The 17,315-nt window shown below is 38.0% G+C and overlaps 1 protein-coding gene across 2 annotated transcripts; it reads right to left on the bottom strand.

Moving 5' to 3' along the window:
* Window positions 1–275: 275 nt before the first annotated feature.
* On the bottom strand, window positions 276–12,624 carry LOC127639907 (platelet-derived growth factor subunit A-like). Of its 2 annotated transcripts, none has more exons than XM_052122238.1 (6): window positions 12,062–12,624; window positions 11,619–11,715; window positions 5,016–5,117; window positions 4,592–4,779; window positions 1,837–1,951; window positions 276–753 (listed from the first exon to the last, which is right to left on the bottom strand). In XM_052122238.1, the coding sequence occupies exons 1-6, from the start codon at window positions 12,122–12,124 to the stop codon at window positions 743–745; spliced, it is 576 nt and encodes a 191-aa protein (XP_051978198.1). In that variant the 5' UTR covers window positions 12,125–12,624; the 3' UTR covers window positions 276–742. The 2 variants fall into 2 exon arrangements, with proteins under 2 accessions (XP_051978198.1, XP_051978197.1); XM_052122237.1 differs by having other exon boundaries at window positions 276–756.
* Between the last annotated feature and the right edge of the window lie 4,691 nt (window positions 12,625–17,315).

A 17,315-nucleotide genomic window follows, 5' to 3' on the forward strand; every position in this document is an offset into this window, starting at 1 on the left:
AGAACAAAAATAGAAACCAAACAGTTAAAAATGTCTTGTAGGCCATCGCTTGCTGATGTCAGGGTGTTTAGGACAAAAGCTAATCTTAACATGAAAGAAATTGTCACTTTATCAGGTCACTCCTGGTTCGGACAGTGTAATAAGCTTTCAATAATCATTTCGTTCTCTTTCTGTCTTTCATTGTTGCTATTAGATTGCTCATATATCACAAACAATAATCAGTATCTTTGGCTCAGTCTATCAAACGAACACAGTAAATTGTATAAACAGTGTATGTACTTTATTAGTATCAGTTACTGTAGTTTGTGTTTTGTTGTACTTGTTCATTCTATGGCATATACAAGAGAAGATCAGTGATGATAGAAAATCGTCAGTTACAAAAATAAAATGATACAGATATTTGCTGGAGAAAATACACTGTGATATACAAATACATTCATAATAGATGCTCCTTTAAAAGGTTCTGGAAATGGATGTCGGAATTTTGACATCTATGAAAGTTTGTGTTCAGGCTCTCTGAGTCTCTGTCATGGCAGTCTTTGTGTTTAGTCCCTTCTAAAGGTGCATCAAAAGTCCAAAGTGATCCAAAAAGGCCTCCCTGATTCATTCAGGGCTAAACAGCTTGTGCCTGCCACGTCTTTCCAGATGATATTGCTCACTGGCTGTTGTGCAATCCCATTTATCTGATTGGATGCAATGACTGCCACTCCCCTCCTCTGATTTCTTTTATCGAGTGCTACGCTCACCTTATATCTGCTGTGGAGAAAAAACCTGTTGTTAAATTGGTAGGCTTTTGACAGCACACCTGTACAACTGACAAACAAACAAAAATACACTTATAGTTATGTTCTTTTAAATGTAAATTTCTGTGCCACAGATGTTGTCGATACAGCTTTAATTCTATTTAACCCTGAATTCCTTTAATCCCAGCTAATGATTTTCAGCATTCATATCACTACAGTCCCAATATAACCATTAAATAGAGATAATTACATTAATTCAGATAATTCATAGTCATTCCTATAATTATTCCTGTAACTCCATCACTTATTCCTCATAATTCTTCTAATTAGAGTTCAGTCATGGCAAGTCTTGGAATAAATGATGACATATTATAATGGATATGACAAGTAAGTAGGTTTGGTCTTTGCAGACTAGATCTGCTTACGCTGCTACTACTGCAGAGCAAGATTTGCTACTAGTAAAACACAAACAGGCTGTGTTGAGCATGTAAGACATGCTGCTGCACAATCAGACATCTATAAAACATACTGCATTAAGCATGTATGACAGTATGCACAATTATACAGTACATAAAACAATCCCTGTGAAGAATTTCTAGACCAGCGGTGCTGAGAAGGAGGAGGGTTTCGGAGAGAAAACTCTCATAATGCATGACAGTGAGACCTGCTACTTGCTAACAACTAAGCAAATTTAAATACAAGACAAAGAGGGAGTAAGCTAGTTGATTGGCTAATGGATTACATGTGAAAGGACCTATCAGTTTGCGCCATGTAGAGTTTCATGACTGAACTGAGGGATAAAACTGCACCATCCCACAAATTGAAACAACTGATTGGTGGTGTACGTGAGCAGTAGGTCAATCCAGCTTACTGACAATTTATCCAAAAATAGAATCTTTACTGCCAATTTTGGAAAGTTTATCTTTATTTCCATTTCCCTCTCTCTTTTTATAGCTCTAGCACTGGGCTAGCATGTGAACAGAGGGATGGAGGAAAGGAAACCAGGACAGGAAAAAAAGGTAGAGAGGGAAAAATAAAGCAAGTAAAATGTTCAAGGCAGAGTGGGTGTGTTTGGGCAGTTGTATTTATGCACCTATGCGGGACTCTGTGTGATGTTTGGACGTGCACACACATTCGAGATGATCCTCCAGTTGCACCTGCACCTCCCGGAGCTTTGGTCTCCTGCGTACGTACTCTACCTTGGCCACCTGAGAGAGAGAGAGAGAGAGAGAGAGAGAGAGAGAGAGAGAGAGAGAGAGAGAGAGAGAGAGAGAGAGCGCGAGTGTGAGAACATTCTGAGTTGCAAGCACACACTCATAACCCTATCAACAGTGTATTTTTCCTCTGCTGTTCCAGAGGTGAGATAAGGTGAGAGCTAAATGTGCCTCTGTCGGTTTCCTGTAATGTAGATGAGCCGCCTCAAACCTTTTCTAAACACACACACACACTTCTCATATCATACTGACAGACTCCTTCCCTCCCCGCCAACTCAGCTGCCCTGCAGGCCCATTTATACAATACTTTATTCAGGTCTGAACACACACACACACACACACACAGCTACAGAGATAAACAGAACATAACACACCCCAATGCAGAGGCGTAACAGACAGATATTTGCTGCGGTTAACTCAAGGTTAGGGCTATTCGTTAACTCGCTGCGGAAGTCTAGGCTGAAACTCTTTCAGTATGTTCAGTGGCCCTGAAATTCTCATTGACATTGTCCTCCCCTTGGCACGTCCTACGCCTTGCTCTTGTTACATTTAAATTTGAGAAATGTGAAAAGCTTTACAAGCTGAAAAAGAGCCCAAAGAGTGGCAAACAATCTTCAAGCCAGTCACCAGCCAAAAGCTCACTTTACAAGCGATTTACATTAAAACAAAATTTGTGTCATGTTCCAAAATGCATCAGACCACAATTAATAACAACGCAAGGATGTGTTTTTCAAAGTTGCCGCATTAGTGTGAACTATGAGCTTTTACAGTGAGCTACGGTAATGGTGGAACAACAGTTTGAAAAGAATATTGCTGAGCTAGTAAGGTTAAGTCAATATATTTTGAGCAAATTACATGGATAATAACAAATCCAGTTTAATGCCGCAGACTTTTGTAGGTAACTCTATCGCCACCATGAGTTCTGAGGTTCTGTATGCTCAATTAGGCCGCCTGTTGGCCAAAAACTTGAATCTGCATCCGCATACTTTCGTAAAGATGTCTCTCCTTCAATATACGTCAGTGGGATTGTTTTATCATCCTTCAAGAAAACTGTTTAGCCTGACTCTGACAAGTAAGAGCACATCTCACGTTAATGATCCACACAGGGGTGTTATTCCCTTCTGAAGCACAAATGATGCGGATGAGTTACATGCCTTACAGGCACTACTAATGAGTTTCAAATAAATAAACAGTAAAATGTGTGTTCACTAACAGTGACAAAAGGGCTCTTAAAGGGATAGTTCACCCAAAAATGAAAATTCTCATCATTTACTCACCCTCCTAGCACCCAAAATGCAGATGACTTTGTTTCTTCTGCAGAACACATATAATGATTTTCAGAAGAATATTTCAGCTCTATGGGTCCATACAATGCAAGTGAATAGGTGCCAAAATTTTGAAGATCCAAAATACACAAAGGAAGCATAAAAGTAATCCATATGACTCCAGGGGTAAATCCGTGTTCAGACATGATATGATAGGTATGGATGAGAAACAGATCAATATTGAAGTCATTTTTTTTTCTTAAATCCACCTCCATGCCCAGTAGGGGGCGATATGTACAAAGAATGGAATCACCAAAAACAGAAGGAGAGAGTGAAAGTTAAGGAAAAAAGACTTTTTGATCTGTTTCTCACCCACACCTATCAAATAGCTTGAGAAGATATGGATTTAACCACCAGAGTCGTCTGGAGCACTTTTATGTTGCCCTTATGTGAATTTTGGAGCTTCAAAATGTTGGCACCCATTCACTTGCATTGTATGGCCCAACAAAGCTGAAATATTCTTCTAAAAATCTTTCTTTGAGTTCTGCAGAAGAAAGAAGTCATTCACATCTGGGATAGCATGAGGGGGAGTAATTGAAAAGAGAATTTTCATTTTTGGGTGAACTAACCCTTTAAGGCTCGGTCACATTTACCTTTGCACAGTGAAATTGGAAATTTTCATGAAAAGGAATTTTGTCTGATGGACTTATAATGGCAAAGAAATTTCTCCTCCCAAGGTTTGAATTTTTACATGTAAATTCGCAACGTTGACCAATTGGAACTTGCTTTGTTTAGCAGTTGACTTCTCTGTGGGCGGTGCTTCGTACATAGCTACACTGAATATTCGCAATAGATGAGAAAGTCATTTAGCATGAGTTTCTTTATAACTTCGCTCTCCCAGAGTATAAAGAGCAGCATAAAAAAGAGGCTGTTTGGCATGTCGTTTTTCACACGGTTTCACACTCGCTTGACATCCATCCATGCCTTTTCCACCTGTGCAATTTTGCAAGAGTTGTGCAAAGGTAAATGTGACCGATCTTTTAAAATGTCATGTTTTACATAGGCTGTCTTCAAACCTTATACTGAAAGCTGCCAACCTAGCCAGCATTTTTGGGCATAATATGCACAACTGAGTTGCCCAAAAATGCTTTCTAGGTAGGCTTCTCAGTAGGTTTTGTAGACTTTCTCAGTGAGTGCACAAAGTTTAGGACAGAGCTACAATGTTAACATAAACAGGAGAAAATAAATGTGATTCTATACAGCAGGATTTGGCACAAATTCCCTGAACATGTGTACTGTAAGTGGCCACTGACAGCGATCTTAATTACAGCAATAACAATATAAACAGGAGAAAGGAGTGTGTACTCACCTTCACATTCCTGTGGTGCTTTTTGGAGGGGTGGCAATGCATGTTGCTGGTGTTGCAGCAGCCCGAGCATCGTCTCACCTCAACACATGGAGGCCAGATCAGGAAATTGGCGGCCGTGGGGTCCACCTGACTGCGTGGGATTTCGTAGATTACTGTGCGAGTCTTACAAACGGCTGGCACTGCCTCCTCTAAACACACACAGGACACTAGTTTGAGAATCAGTCAATCTACTAGCTAGTGCCTTGCATGGATGGCAGCTCTGCCACCATTGGTGTATGTGTGTGTGTGAATGGGTGAATGGGACACAGTGTAAAGCACTTTGGTAAACTCTAAGGTTAAAAAAAGCGCTATGTAAGTGCAGACCATTTACCATTACCATTTACTGAGGTTTGCAATATGTGTGTTATTGCAAAGTGTTTCTTACCAATGCTTCTTTTGTGTCTAGAGTGTGAGTTCTTGTAGTGTCTGTTGTCATAGAGATGCTCCTTATGGTGGCTTTGTTTGACTTCCTCCACCACATCATTCTCTGCACCAATCAGATCAAAAATGGTCAATGAACAAATAGGAGCAGCAGAGCTCACTGGTACAAGTGTTAACACATGACCTAAAGAACAATAGGGGTGGGTAAAAATATTGTTTTCCCGATGCATCGTGATGTTTATTTGAATGATCTTGATATTGATTCTTAAATCCCAAGATCGATCTTTCACTCAATGCGCAACCCTCTACCACCATGAGAGGAAATCACTCACATTTGCAACCAAATTTTGCACTATGCGACTAAAGTGAATATATTTGGCAACTAGCTGGTAAATGTTTACATTTCACTCACCAGTAATTGTGTAGTTTAGTAATAAAGGGTTGGGCAGCGAGATGCTTTCACAACATGTTGAGAGTAAAAGTTGTTCCGTGTAATGTGTATCCAAGGACGAGATCCACGCAACCCATTTGTCATTGAATAATGTCTCTTTTATTAACCTTTCTGTTCTTTACAGTAAGTTGTTGATCATGCATTGCACGCGCTAATATAAAGGCGCTGTTTACAGAAATGCAATTTTTGTTGAAGAAACAGTACCTGTTTTAGCATGTGTTCAACAAATTAATGTAAATACTTACAAATAGTACAAATTATGCAATTTAGCAATACATACGTAGCAAAAATAATATATGAAATATAATATTGTATTTATTGATTGAATACATTTATTTGTTTATTTAAAAAGACAAAATGTGACCAAAATGGTGAAAAGGTAATCAAATATAATTAGTAAAATGTATATTTTCCTAATGAACCTAGATTAAATGTCACCTGTATAATTAACTGCATTCGCTGGGAGATCATTTATTTCATATGTAAGCAAAAGGGACATTATAACTGAAATTAACCCAAATTAATAGACATGGAATCGAAACGAAAGCGAATCGAGAGCATGTGAATCAGAATGAATCGAACTGAATCTGGAAATCTCTATCAATACCCAGCCATAAAGAACAACCTAGCATCCATTGTTATAACAAGCCACAATCCCTCTCACTATTGTCAAGAAAATGTGTGCCCTTTGGATATGGAACAACTTTGTGAACTGGTATGAGACCGCTTTCAACAGCCTGATGGAAAAATCAAGAAAACCCTGTCTGATTATGAAGTAAACCATAAAGGTGTCTGCCAACTTGCCAGCACACTTCAATCTCAAAACTTGCTCCATTTCCTTAATACACAGATCACAAAGAAAATATATGCACTGCCTGAGGACACCTGGTTCTAGACAGAGGAAAGCTAGACTCAACAGCCTTGCAGAAAGCTTTTGTAGTTGGTGAAGGATTGCACTCTTTAAATGGATAAAGTCATACAGGTTTGGAACTAAATGAGGGTGACTAAATGATGAAAGATTTTTATTTTTTTCCTAAACTATCCCTTTAAGAAAGTTGCTCTCACTGAAGCCATGTATGAGCAGTTCGGTTTGTTAGTCTAGGTTGAATTTAGGATGACTGAAGTGTGCAGTGTTTAATCAGGCTGTTTGCTGGTTCTGTAGAGCTATTGAGTCAGACAACAGAGGAGATAGATGCCCCTGTTGTTGCCCCCGGAAACCACCCAATGGAAGAGGAGGGTGGTTTTAATTCAGGCTTGAGCACTGTAGCTGGCCGACTCACTCGGCTTTTCACACACTGGTTAGCAGAGCAACAGACCTCACAAACACAAACACTACTTTAGCTTCAATCTCTTTCTTTCACAAACACACAGACACACACTCACACGCAGAGACGCACACAAACTAAGGAATTCAACATGAATAATACATTACAGCAGCATTGGCATTCAGCCCCACTCAACTCATAAAGGCAGCATGACAACATTATAATGGAGAGAGTCTCTTGACCTCCCTCAGGCACCAGCCACACAGATGCAGCTGTTTGCATTTCAATTACAGCATCTTATGGGGAAATCAAATTTGAGACTCATATCATTAAGGCTGTAGCATACAGGTGAAACTCGAAAAATTAGAATATCGTGCAAAAGTTCATTAATTTCAGTAATTCAACTTAAAAGGTGAAACTAATATATTATATAGACTCATTACAAGCAAAGTAAGATATTTCAAGCCTTTATTTGATATATTTTTTATGATTATGGCTTACAGCTTATGAAAACCCCAAATTCAGAATCTCAGAAAATTAGAATATTGTGAAAAGATTCAGTATTGTAGGCTCAAAGTGTCACACTCTAATCAGCTAAACACCTGCAAAGGGTTCCTGAGCATTTAAATGGTCTCTCAGTCTGGTTCAGTTGAATTCACAATCATGGGGAAGGCTGCTGACCTGACAGTTGTGCAGAAAACCATCATTGACACCCTCCACAAGGAGGGAAAGCCTCAAAAGGTAATTGCAAAAGAAGTTGGATGTTCTCAAAGTGCTGTATCAAAGCACATTAATAGAAAGTTAAGTGGAAGGGAAAAGTGTGGAAGAAAAAGGTGCACAAGCAGCAGGGATGACCGTAGCCTGGAGAGGATTGTCAGGAAAAGGCCATTCAAATGTCTGGGGGAGCTTCACAAGGAGTGGACTGAGGCTGGAGTTACTGCATCAAGAGCCACCACACACAGACATGGGCTTCAAATGTCAAACGTCTTACCTGGGCTAAAGAAAAAAAGAACTGGTCTGTTGCTCAGTGGAGCAAATTTTGCATCTCATTTGGAAACCAAGGTCCCAGAGTCTGGAGGAAGAATGGAGAGGCACACAATCCAAGATGCTTGAAGTCCAGTGTGAAGTTTCCACAGTCTGTGTTGGTTTGGGGAGCCATGTCATCGGCTGGTGCTGGTCCACTGTGCTTTATTAAGTCCAGAGTCAACGCAGCCGTCTACCGGGACATTTTAGAGCACTTCATGCTTCCTTCAGCAGACAAGCTTTATGGAGATGCTGACTTCATTTTCCAGCAGGACTTGGCACCTGCCCACACTGCCAAAAGTACCAAAACCTGGTTCAATGACCATGGTATTACTGTGCTTGATTGGCCAGCAAACTCGCCAGACCTGAACCCCATAGAGAATCTATGGGGCATTGCCAAGAGAAAGATGAGAGACATGAGACCAAACAATGCAGAAGAGCTGAAGGCCGCTATTGAAGCATCTTGGTCTTCCATAACACCTCAGCAGTGCCACAGGCTGATAGCATCCATGCCACGCCGCATTGAGGCAGTAATTAATGCAAAAGGGGTCCAAACCAAGTACTGAGTACATATGCATGATTATACTTTTCAGAGGGCCGACATTTCTGTATTTAAAATCCTTTTTTTTTATTGATTTCATGTAATATTCTAATTTTCTGAGATTCTGAATTTGGGGTTTTCATAAGCTGTAAGCCATAATCATCAAAATTATATCAAATAAAGGCTTGAAATATCTTACTTTGCTTGTAATGAGTCTATATAATATATTAGTTTCACCTTTTAAGTTGAATTACTGAAATTAATGAACTTTTGCACGATATTCAAATTTTTCGAGTTTCACCTGTATTTGCTCATTTGATGCACTGGAATTTTATATTTACAGCATTTTAAAGGTGGGGTATGTGATTTTCTTTTTTGACCATTTTTTCAAAATAACTTGAAATCCTATTCCTAACCCACTTACTGGCTGTAAATTAGAAGCACTGAAATGAAAATTAAGCAATTTAATCATCTGTGGAACGGGCAGGACTCGAAAAACTCCAGCCAATCATTTTCAAGACCATCTAGAATCATTGGACAGAAAATGTGTCAATCAAACGGTCGTACCATGCCCCCTCCCCCACCACCCTGGCGCGCGTGTCCCGTTCAGTGCGCATACTCAAAGCTCGTGGCCCAGTAACAGGAAGCGATTGTATTTATGTATGGAGAATAGAGCTTTTATAGTGCTAGTGGGGTTGTTCCACATTTCTATGAATCCTGTTTTGAATAGAAGACCGCTGTACAGACGCCAGGGCTGGCGATGTTCTTTTTTTACAGTTATGAGAAAATCAGCTCTACACCTTTCAAGAGTGGTATGCGACCCGCTCCTCCTGCTGTGTCAACAATTTGCTCTGAAAAATTGTCTGACAGGTGAATGCACTGTTTGACTAGTGAGTCTAGAACATTGCTAGAACACTGCGCATCTGAGTTTTCGCTCGTGCATGATTGCGCGTCCATGTTTTTCGAATGGGTGGAGTCAGGGCCAGCGTTGGAGGAGAGAAGGTAGGACCTTAGAGTTGTGTATTTTCAAAATCTGCCGGCCGTTTTGCAAATCACATACCCCACCTTTAAATGTAAAAGTTAAAGGGGTCATGACATGGGTTTTTTTATTGTATTATTATGTTCCCTTAGGTGCAATTATATATATTATATATAATATATAATATATTTTTTTTTAAGAAAAACTTTTAAAATCTAGTGATTTATGACCTTTTCCCACCCTGTTTCTCATCCTCTGATTCAAACAGTCTGTTTTGGGGGCGTTTTCCATTTAAGACTTCAGTGTTAACGCCCACTGTTATGATTGGCTAACGTCAGTGCCTATGTATCAATTATTGACGCCCCCAGCCAGAACAATATGCAAGTAAACTAAGTAAAAACACTGTGATTATTCATAATGAATGAAATTGCGCTTTAAAAAGTAGTTTAAAGTTTAAAATAGATTACTTACAGTTTGCGTCGTCGTTGTTCCCAGAATAGTCGGCACGGACTTATCTTTGAGCAACAGTTTTCTGGCAAAGCCAGCATCATATTGAGATTTGTTCTCAAAACAGTCATCCTTAAAATGTACAGAACAAACGCTTAAGTTAACACTGCCGTGACTGGGGCGTCCGCAAAAAATAAACTGCATCCATTTTTCCCTGACGTCTGGATCTTTCGGCAGCTTATTCAGAGGTTTTGTTTGACCACAGCCAGGAACAGCACATCTGTGTGGCATCGTAATTTTCCTGTGCACAAGTAGTCTCTGTCAGAGCTCGCTGTCCATCGACTGAACACTTGTGAGGCGCACGGCGATACTGAAATGAGCGTAGTTGTCTTGCGCTTAAAGCGTAGTTATCTTGTGCTGGAGGCGGTCATATGCAAACGCTGGTACGTCACTTCTAACCGTCACGTCACTTCTAACCATGAATCCAGAACGAGCTGTATTTTGAGCTTGATTAAATAAATGATTCGTTTAGAATGGGGAGGACGTCTTAAAATATTAAACTTGCAGGACGTTTTAATGATACAAAGACCTCTTATATACCAAAAGATCAAGGCAAATTTGGTTTCTCATGTCATGACCCCTTTAAACAGTTGAAGCTAGATTTTCATTTCCAAGTAGTGCTTGCAAGGCATAAAAAGAATAGTGCTAAAGTTTTAGGTAAACTTAGGTTTTAGATTTTGGTTCTGCACAAATGCCGCATCAGAGCTGACTTAACGGGCATTTACAAATAGGTTGCGGAGTCTCTGTACTGTAGGTCGCTAGTAGGCATTGTAGGCACTGCTTGTTTCCATAAATCTGCACATAAAATCGGATTATCACAAAAATTATTTGCGATTAAAGCAGCTTTTCCATCCCCTGCATTTAAGAGAACAAGTCACTTCTGGGAAAACTGGCGCCAAATAGAAATCAAAATGGAAGTTTGAAGTCACTCTGGCTCTTTTTTTAAATGTAATGAATTACTTCCAGAGTTTGCAGACAAATGTTGGGGTAGGAAATAGTAGCCAATCATTTTGATGACAGGCTTTTTGTCCGGCTATAATCAGAATAACCATAGCAACATTTAAGATGTTATGGATGATATTGATTCTTTGGGCAAATTATGCAATCACATGACTGGTTGAGGCAAAGTCACATGACTTACATGAGCATCTACAGTATATATATATATATATATATATATATATATATATATATATATATATATATATATATATATATATTCTAAGGAATATTTTCTGTCAATTTGATTTCATCGTATTCTATGCACGACTTCCTATCAAATGAAACATTTATTCAATGATTATGCATGAAATTATACAACACAAGTTCGAGCTAAATTAATTGCAAAAAATTGTTGAGAAGAACATGAAGAGGACTTTCAATAGTGCCGCCTCAGTGATTTAAAAATCTGTCTTGCTAAATATAACTTAACATTTTCAAGAGACAGTGACATGTTTGGGTTTAGAATGTTGGTCCCGCCAAAATGTGACATCAGTCACCAAGTTCAAATTCTCGGGCTCTGCGTGAGGCGCCGCGAGCTCAGGAACGGGACTGTGGTTTCTAGGCAACAGCTGCTGAGGCGTTCGGTAAAAATTCGATTAAATGGCGAGGTCCGTGAACTTTGAGCGCAGTGAAAGATTGAGAGAGTCTCCTCTGAAAGGAGTTGTATTTCTTCACAGCCTTGTTTTACATCCTAACATTGCGCCTAAACGCTTTGGCAACTTGACACATGGTGCTGTCGCTGCCCAGAAGCTTTAGGACGCCTGTGTCAAATGAATGCAAAGTTTATTTCCAAAAAAAAAAAAAAAAAACACTAACGAGGAAAAACTGTGGGACTTTACCTACGAAGTCAATCTCCAGGATCCGCTGGAGGTCGCTGATGCTGCGGATTTCGCTGTTGGAGAGTCGCTCGATCAGCTCTTTGGGAATCGGCGCTTCCTAGGCGAAAAAATAGGAAAGCATAGGCTCTGATACTGAAATTAAATGTGGTGTTTGCTACTGAGAACATAAATTGCATTCCTAAGATGTCTTCCACATATTTGCATGCAAAATTACCAAATATAGATATATATATATTGTGTGTGTGTGTGCGTGCGGAGAACGCATCGGTGCAAAAGGAATGGATGTTATTATTTGAACATTTCCAAAAGAATAGCGTAGTGACAGGCCTTATAATCAACATGTTCTCTCTTTCTTTTTAAAAGGAATCTCTCTCTTTAGTTAAATGGGATACATCATGTTACTTCCCTTGCCCTCAATGTATATCTGGGGATATCGATCTCACCTCAGCGGCTGCTGAAAGCAGAAAGAAGCAGCTGAAGAGAAAGTGGATCAGCGCGGTTCTCATCTCCCCTTTGGTCCAAAAGTGTCCCAGCGCAGGAGAAACCTTCCCGACCGGAGCCCCAGAGATGCTCCAACCGGCGTGGAGCCAGAGAACATGCCTTTGCAGAAAAAAATATCCCACCAAGGATAAAGTTTTCACAACTTAGAGAAAGAAAGTCGTGTGATAGCAAACTCACGCCTATCAATGAATTCGTCTCTCTTCTGTTCCATTAAATGTACGTGCGAGATGTGATAGTCCAGCACAATTCACCGTTACAAAGACCATTGCTGTAAGATTATTTCATTAAAAAAAGGAAGAGAAATAAAAATATACGTTATCCATTGACTGCATCGCGTGTGAATTAAATTCATATCAAAATCCAAAAATTATCCTGGGAACGAAAACGTTCTGGTAGTGTAACAGTGAGTCCAAACTTCATCCAAAATATTCCTTTTCATTCGCCCACGCTTTATGCGTTTGTGTATAATTTGTTTTGTTCAAACTCCAGCAGGTTGTGCAGCGTGTATGGGATCTGACAGTGAATGAACGGACGCTTCTCTCATATCAACTTTAAACTCGCGAGGCGCGCCCCCTCAGCACGAGGAAATCTCTGCACGAGCCTTTCAAGACGCCGCTTCGAGGAAAACTGGATGTGTTTCAGTCTGCTAACCCAAGAAATTACTAATTTTTCTTGCCTGCTACACACATCTTCTCAATTTGTCAAGTGAGGACGTGAGAAACAAGCTACGAGTCTCGAATATAAAAGTGGAAAGCCTCGTGTGCTCAAATATCGTTTTGGCGGATATTTCCAAATGTAGTTGTATATTAATCATTAGCTGGATATCAACTATTACATTTGCAATTGTTAAAATGCTCATTCTTTACATCAGGAATGTATATTAGCAATTAGTAGTGAAAGTGCAAATTTTTTTATATCATTATTACACTTACCAGTAAAAAATATGTATTCTTTATATCAAAGATGGCGTCTTCACTGATGGCACATTCTTGATTTCAAAAATTGAATTTCAACTAGTAAAAACTCATTTTTTTAATCTGTAATGGCATTTTCAATAGTAGAATTTCACAATGATCGTTCATCCACTCTTCATAACGCTTTTATTTGTGCAATTTATTTCTAACGAGTTTAAATAAAAATTTTGATATCAAGAATGTGTATCTCTGCGAGTGATGACGTAGTTATTATATCAGTAATTACATTGTTACTAGTACAAATATCCAATCCTGATATCAAGTCACTTTTGAAAATGGTAATTTTTCAAATTTGTTAGAATTTCAACATTTTAGATTTGACATTTCAGATATCAACATATTGGAGTTGTTATGGATATCTAAAAAGGCTTTTTTAATAGTTACAATCATATTACAGATATCAGAAATCCACATTGCCTGTAGTGAAATCCAAAATACTGGCATCAAAAATGAGAATTAATGACAAAAAATGAGACATTTTTGAGGTGAGTTGATAAGGTGTTTTCCTCCAAGCTATTAGAAAGAGTTAATGATTAACTCATTTGGTTCAGATTCAGATGGTGTTTATATTAGTCAGGTTCTGACAGACTAATGTCTAACAGGAGAAATAAGGGTGAGTGAGTTTCAGGGTCTGCTGGAGACAATGTTCTTCCTCTTTCTCTCTCAGTTTTAGATGGGTGAATCCTTAATTAGACCCACAGAGACAGGAAGTACCACAGACAGACAACTATTGAGGAGAAATGATGGGAAAGAAAGCAAGACTGAATAGGCTAACGTGGAATAAAGAAAGGGAAGCTGGATGGGCGAAGACAAGAGACTACAGGAGGTGAGCACAGTGTCTTGAAGTTAAAACAATAGCATATATGTAGACACACATGCACACACAGACACGTGCATGTACACACACACCAGAAATTGGGTTTGTAAGGTGTGGTTAAAGGTGGAAGAATGGAACGTTCTGGAAGTTGTCCATCGTTCCACTCATACCAGCAACTCAGAACAAAACAATTTGGTGGAATTTTGTTATACATTGAAAAGATCACTAGAAAAAAAAGTTTCTAAGTAAATCTTTAATGCAATAAAATTAAGTAAAATGATCTTAACTTTATGGCCTAATATTGATTAACTTGAGTGAGTAAATGTTACTTTTAACATTTGAGTGAATACAGTAACTTTACTAACAAATCTGATGTACATGATGCACTTAATAAAACCTAAATAAAAATTGTATTAAAACATTTTATATGTTGAACTTTCCACACGACACACAGAAGCCTTTCACAGGGAATCTGAATGCATGCTAAGCAGTCGATTAGACAATATCACCTTTGCATTAATCGAGATTGGAACAAGATACAGAGCTGCGCACGCAGACATCATCACTTGGTGCACAAAACACTGATGATAAAAATAATCCGAATTTTGAAAATTAAGCCCAAGTCTCCACAAAACAAAAAGTTACCAAACAAAACAACAAAATCAACATTCAAATGTTAACTTGCAAACAGTGAAACCATGCAAGCTCATTAAATATTCAAGATCGGTGCATGCTGGGAACACCTGCTTCAAAAAGTTTCGTAAAATGTACTTATTTTATTTACCTGTGAAATTTGCTCAAATTAGTGGATAAGTATGACAAGGTTGTCTACTTTAGGATTGATACATGATGATGCACTGATAACAAACAATCAAAAGTAATATTTACTTATAAGCTATGTTTGAATTGAGTACAAATGTAGAATTTACTTAATATTTTCTGCTATATTTACTTCACCACACGGTAATTGTTTTTCAGTATATACTGAAAATTTATTTTTGCTGGTTGTGCATGTTCCCATCACAATGTTTGTGGATTTGTGTGTGTGTGTGTGTGTGTGTGTGTGACAAGCATTCCTGACCCTGGCTTTAGCCATAAGATGGAGAGGAATGTGTGAGGACCAGTGCACACACACACATAAAGCTTCAGCAGGTGAAGAATCTGGAAATCCAGCTTTGCAAGGCAGCGTCTATGTAGTTCATGACTGACATCTCAATGAAGAGAGAAGGGGGAGTGGGGAGATGAAGGTCAGACGAGCTGAACTGAAAGAGCTGATACCAGAAAAAAAAAAATATTTGATAGGGACTGTTGTCTTTCAATGAAAGTTTGATATGAGAAACAGCAAATGACAAGACTTCTGTTATGGTTGTGTTAAAAATAGGCAGAGAAAAATGGGACTGGGAGTTAAAATCCCCTGAGATTCTGCTTTGCCAAAGTGAATGAGTCATAGCCTCAAGACCCCAAAGACAGCACAACCACATTTAGCAGTAACGTGTGTGGGAAACCGCTACAATGCACACTGATGCATACTCTTACCTTTTCTGTAAGACACAAACAGACATACTTAAACACACGGATACCCACACATACCACGAGCACCGGCAGCCCATGCCAAGCTGGGATTTCTGCCAAAACCAAAAAACCTTTGCTCTCCTTCCCATCCATCCAAGCATGAGAATAATAAGTTGAACTTGTATCGTGTGCAAACAATGCACACATACAAACTGGTAAAACTTACTGTATGTGAAGTGAAAGACTTTTAAAGTGATACCCTAAAAATAAAAATATTTCACTTTCCTGGAACACAAAAGGGCACATTTTGAAGATCCATGTTACTCTTTTCCATGCAGCTAAATTATACAGTGCCAAGGGGCTTAAAAGCTCTAAAAATTACAAATAAGCACCATAAAATTATCAATGATGTCAAATGGCCAAACTAAAATTTAAGGTATTTTAATGGATAAATGTTTAAATCAGACCTCATTTACAGTTCTTGTTAGGGATGAGTGATACCACTTATTTATTTATATTTTATGTTCCGATACCAAGAACTATTAAGGTTTTTATTAAGGTACTATTTTTGTTTTCTTTAAATATATATATATATATATATATATATATATATATATATATATATATATATATATATATATATATATATATATATTTAATGAATTAATGAAATTGTCCCAGCCCTAATTGGGATACAGTTCACAGCAATCCATTTCACAAGTGAATTAGTCAATCAGTTGGAGATTTATTATGAGGGCTTGTTTAAGGACCGTCAATGTACAGCTGCGTCAGACTAAGTCTGTGTTGCCTCTTGGATGCATTGCATCATAAACATAAAATTTTAGGTCACTGTGTCAAGTTAAATATAGTTTAATACTTAGAACACATATTGAGATCACTTAGTTCGCATTTGCGCTCCTTCAAGTGTTTTGAACGCAAGAACGTAATGCATATTTGTGTTCTTCTGTCTGCTGAAGTGTTGTTTTCTTCACTGTATGAACTGTGCATTGCCACACAGCTGAAGTTTCACTTACTGCCCTCTGGAGTAAACAGGTGGTACTACAAGCTTGCATTTCTCAGGAATCTTCCATATTACATTGCGGGCATTGTGATTAATTGGGTTAATTTTTTTAATGCGTTATTTTTAGTCAGATTAATCGCACTGAATTAACGCGTTAAATCGGCAGCCCTAATATATATATATATATATATAAAATCTTGGGATAAAATGGGTCATTTTAAATATAATTTTTAGAAGCCATATTCTTTATTAAATGTATAGGCTTAAATGGAAAATTATTACACTCAAAAAATTGTTAACATTGTATTTCAGTTTCATAACAAAATTAAATAAAATGGAATTTAGTCATCTTTAACAAAGTCTAATTTTTTTAAATATATTTTATGTTGTTAATGTTATTTAAAAATTCAACTATTTAATTTGTTTATCATATGTTTATTATTAGCATTTTTGTGTGTAAAGTTGAGCAGGAGAAGATATAGTTCTTATACTATGCATCAATTTGCTATTATATTTATAAAACATTTTTAAGATTATGATACACATTAACTTTCATGATAATAATAAAATGAAGAATTAACATTTCTACGTGAGGATCAATATTATTGATATCGCATCAATATCTAAAGTTTTGATATTTAACACCATTTCTACACTGGGCGTAATTTGGTAATTTGGCTCTTCTAAATGTGAGTGAAAGTTGAGAAAGTGTGTGTCTTTAAATGCACTGTGGCATCAATGCCAAAACAGTGGAACTAAAATGTTTTCATCTGTAATTGAACATGCTTTTTGACAGCTTGGCTGTGGAATGATGGCATCAGTAATTTTGGTTTGTCCTGGAGTACTCCTAAGAAGACAAAAATGTATATAAA

Source organism: Xyrauchen texanus, chromosome 48, assembly GCF_025860055.1.
Source record: "Xyrauchen texanus isolate HMW12.3.18 chromosome 48, RBS_HiC_50CHRs, whole genome shotgun sequence".
Classification (NCBI taxonomy): domain Eukaryota; kingdom Metazoa; phylum Chordata; class Actinopteri; order Cypriniformes; family Catostomidae; genus Xyrauchen; species Xyrauchen texanus.

What these genes read in the sequence shown, in the direction of transcription:
- LOC127639907 (XM_052122237.1), bottom strand. Translation starts at nt 12,124, where the DNA reads ATGAGAACCGCGCTGATCCACTTTCTCTTCAGCTGCTTCTTTCTGCTT. An exon ending in TGCTTTCAGCAGCCGCTGAG is followed by an intron (nt 11,716 to 12,061) that starts GTGAGATCGATA and finishes TTTTTCGCCTAG; the next exon opens with GAAGCGCCGATTCCCAAAGA. An exon ending in AGCACCACAGGAATGTGAAG is followed by an intron (nt 1,952 to 4,591) that starts GTGAGTACACAC and finishes TCTCTCTCTCAG; the next exon opens with GTGGCCAAGGTAGAGTACGT.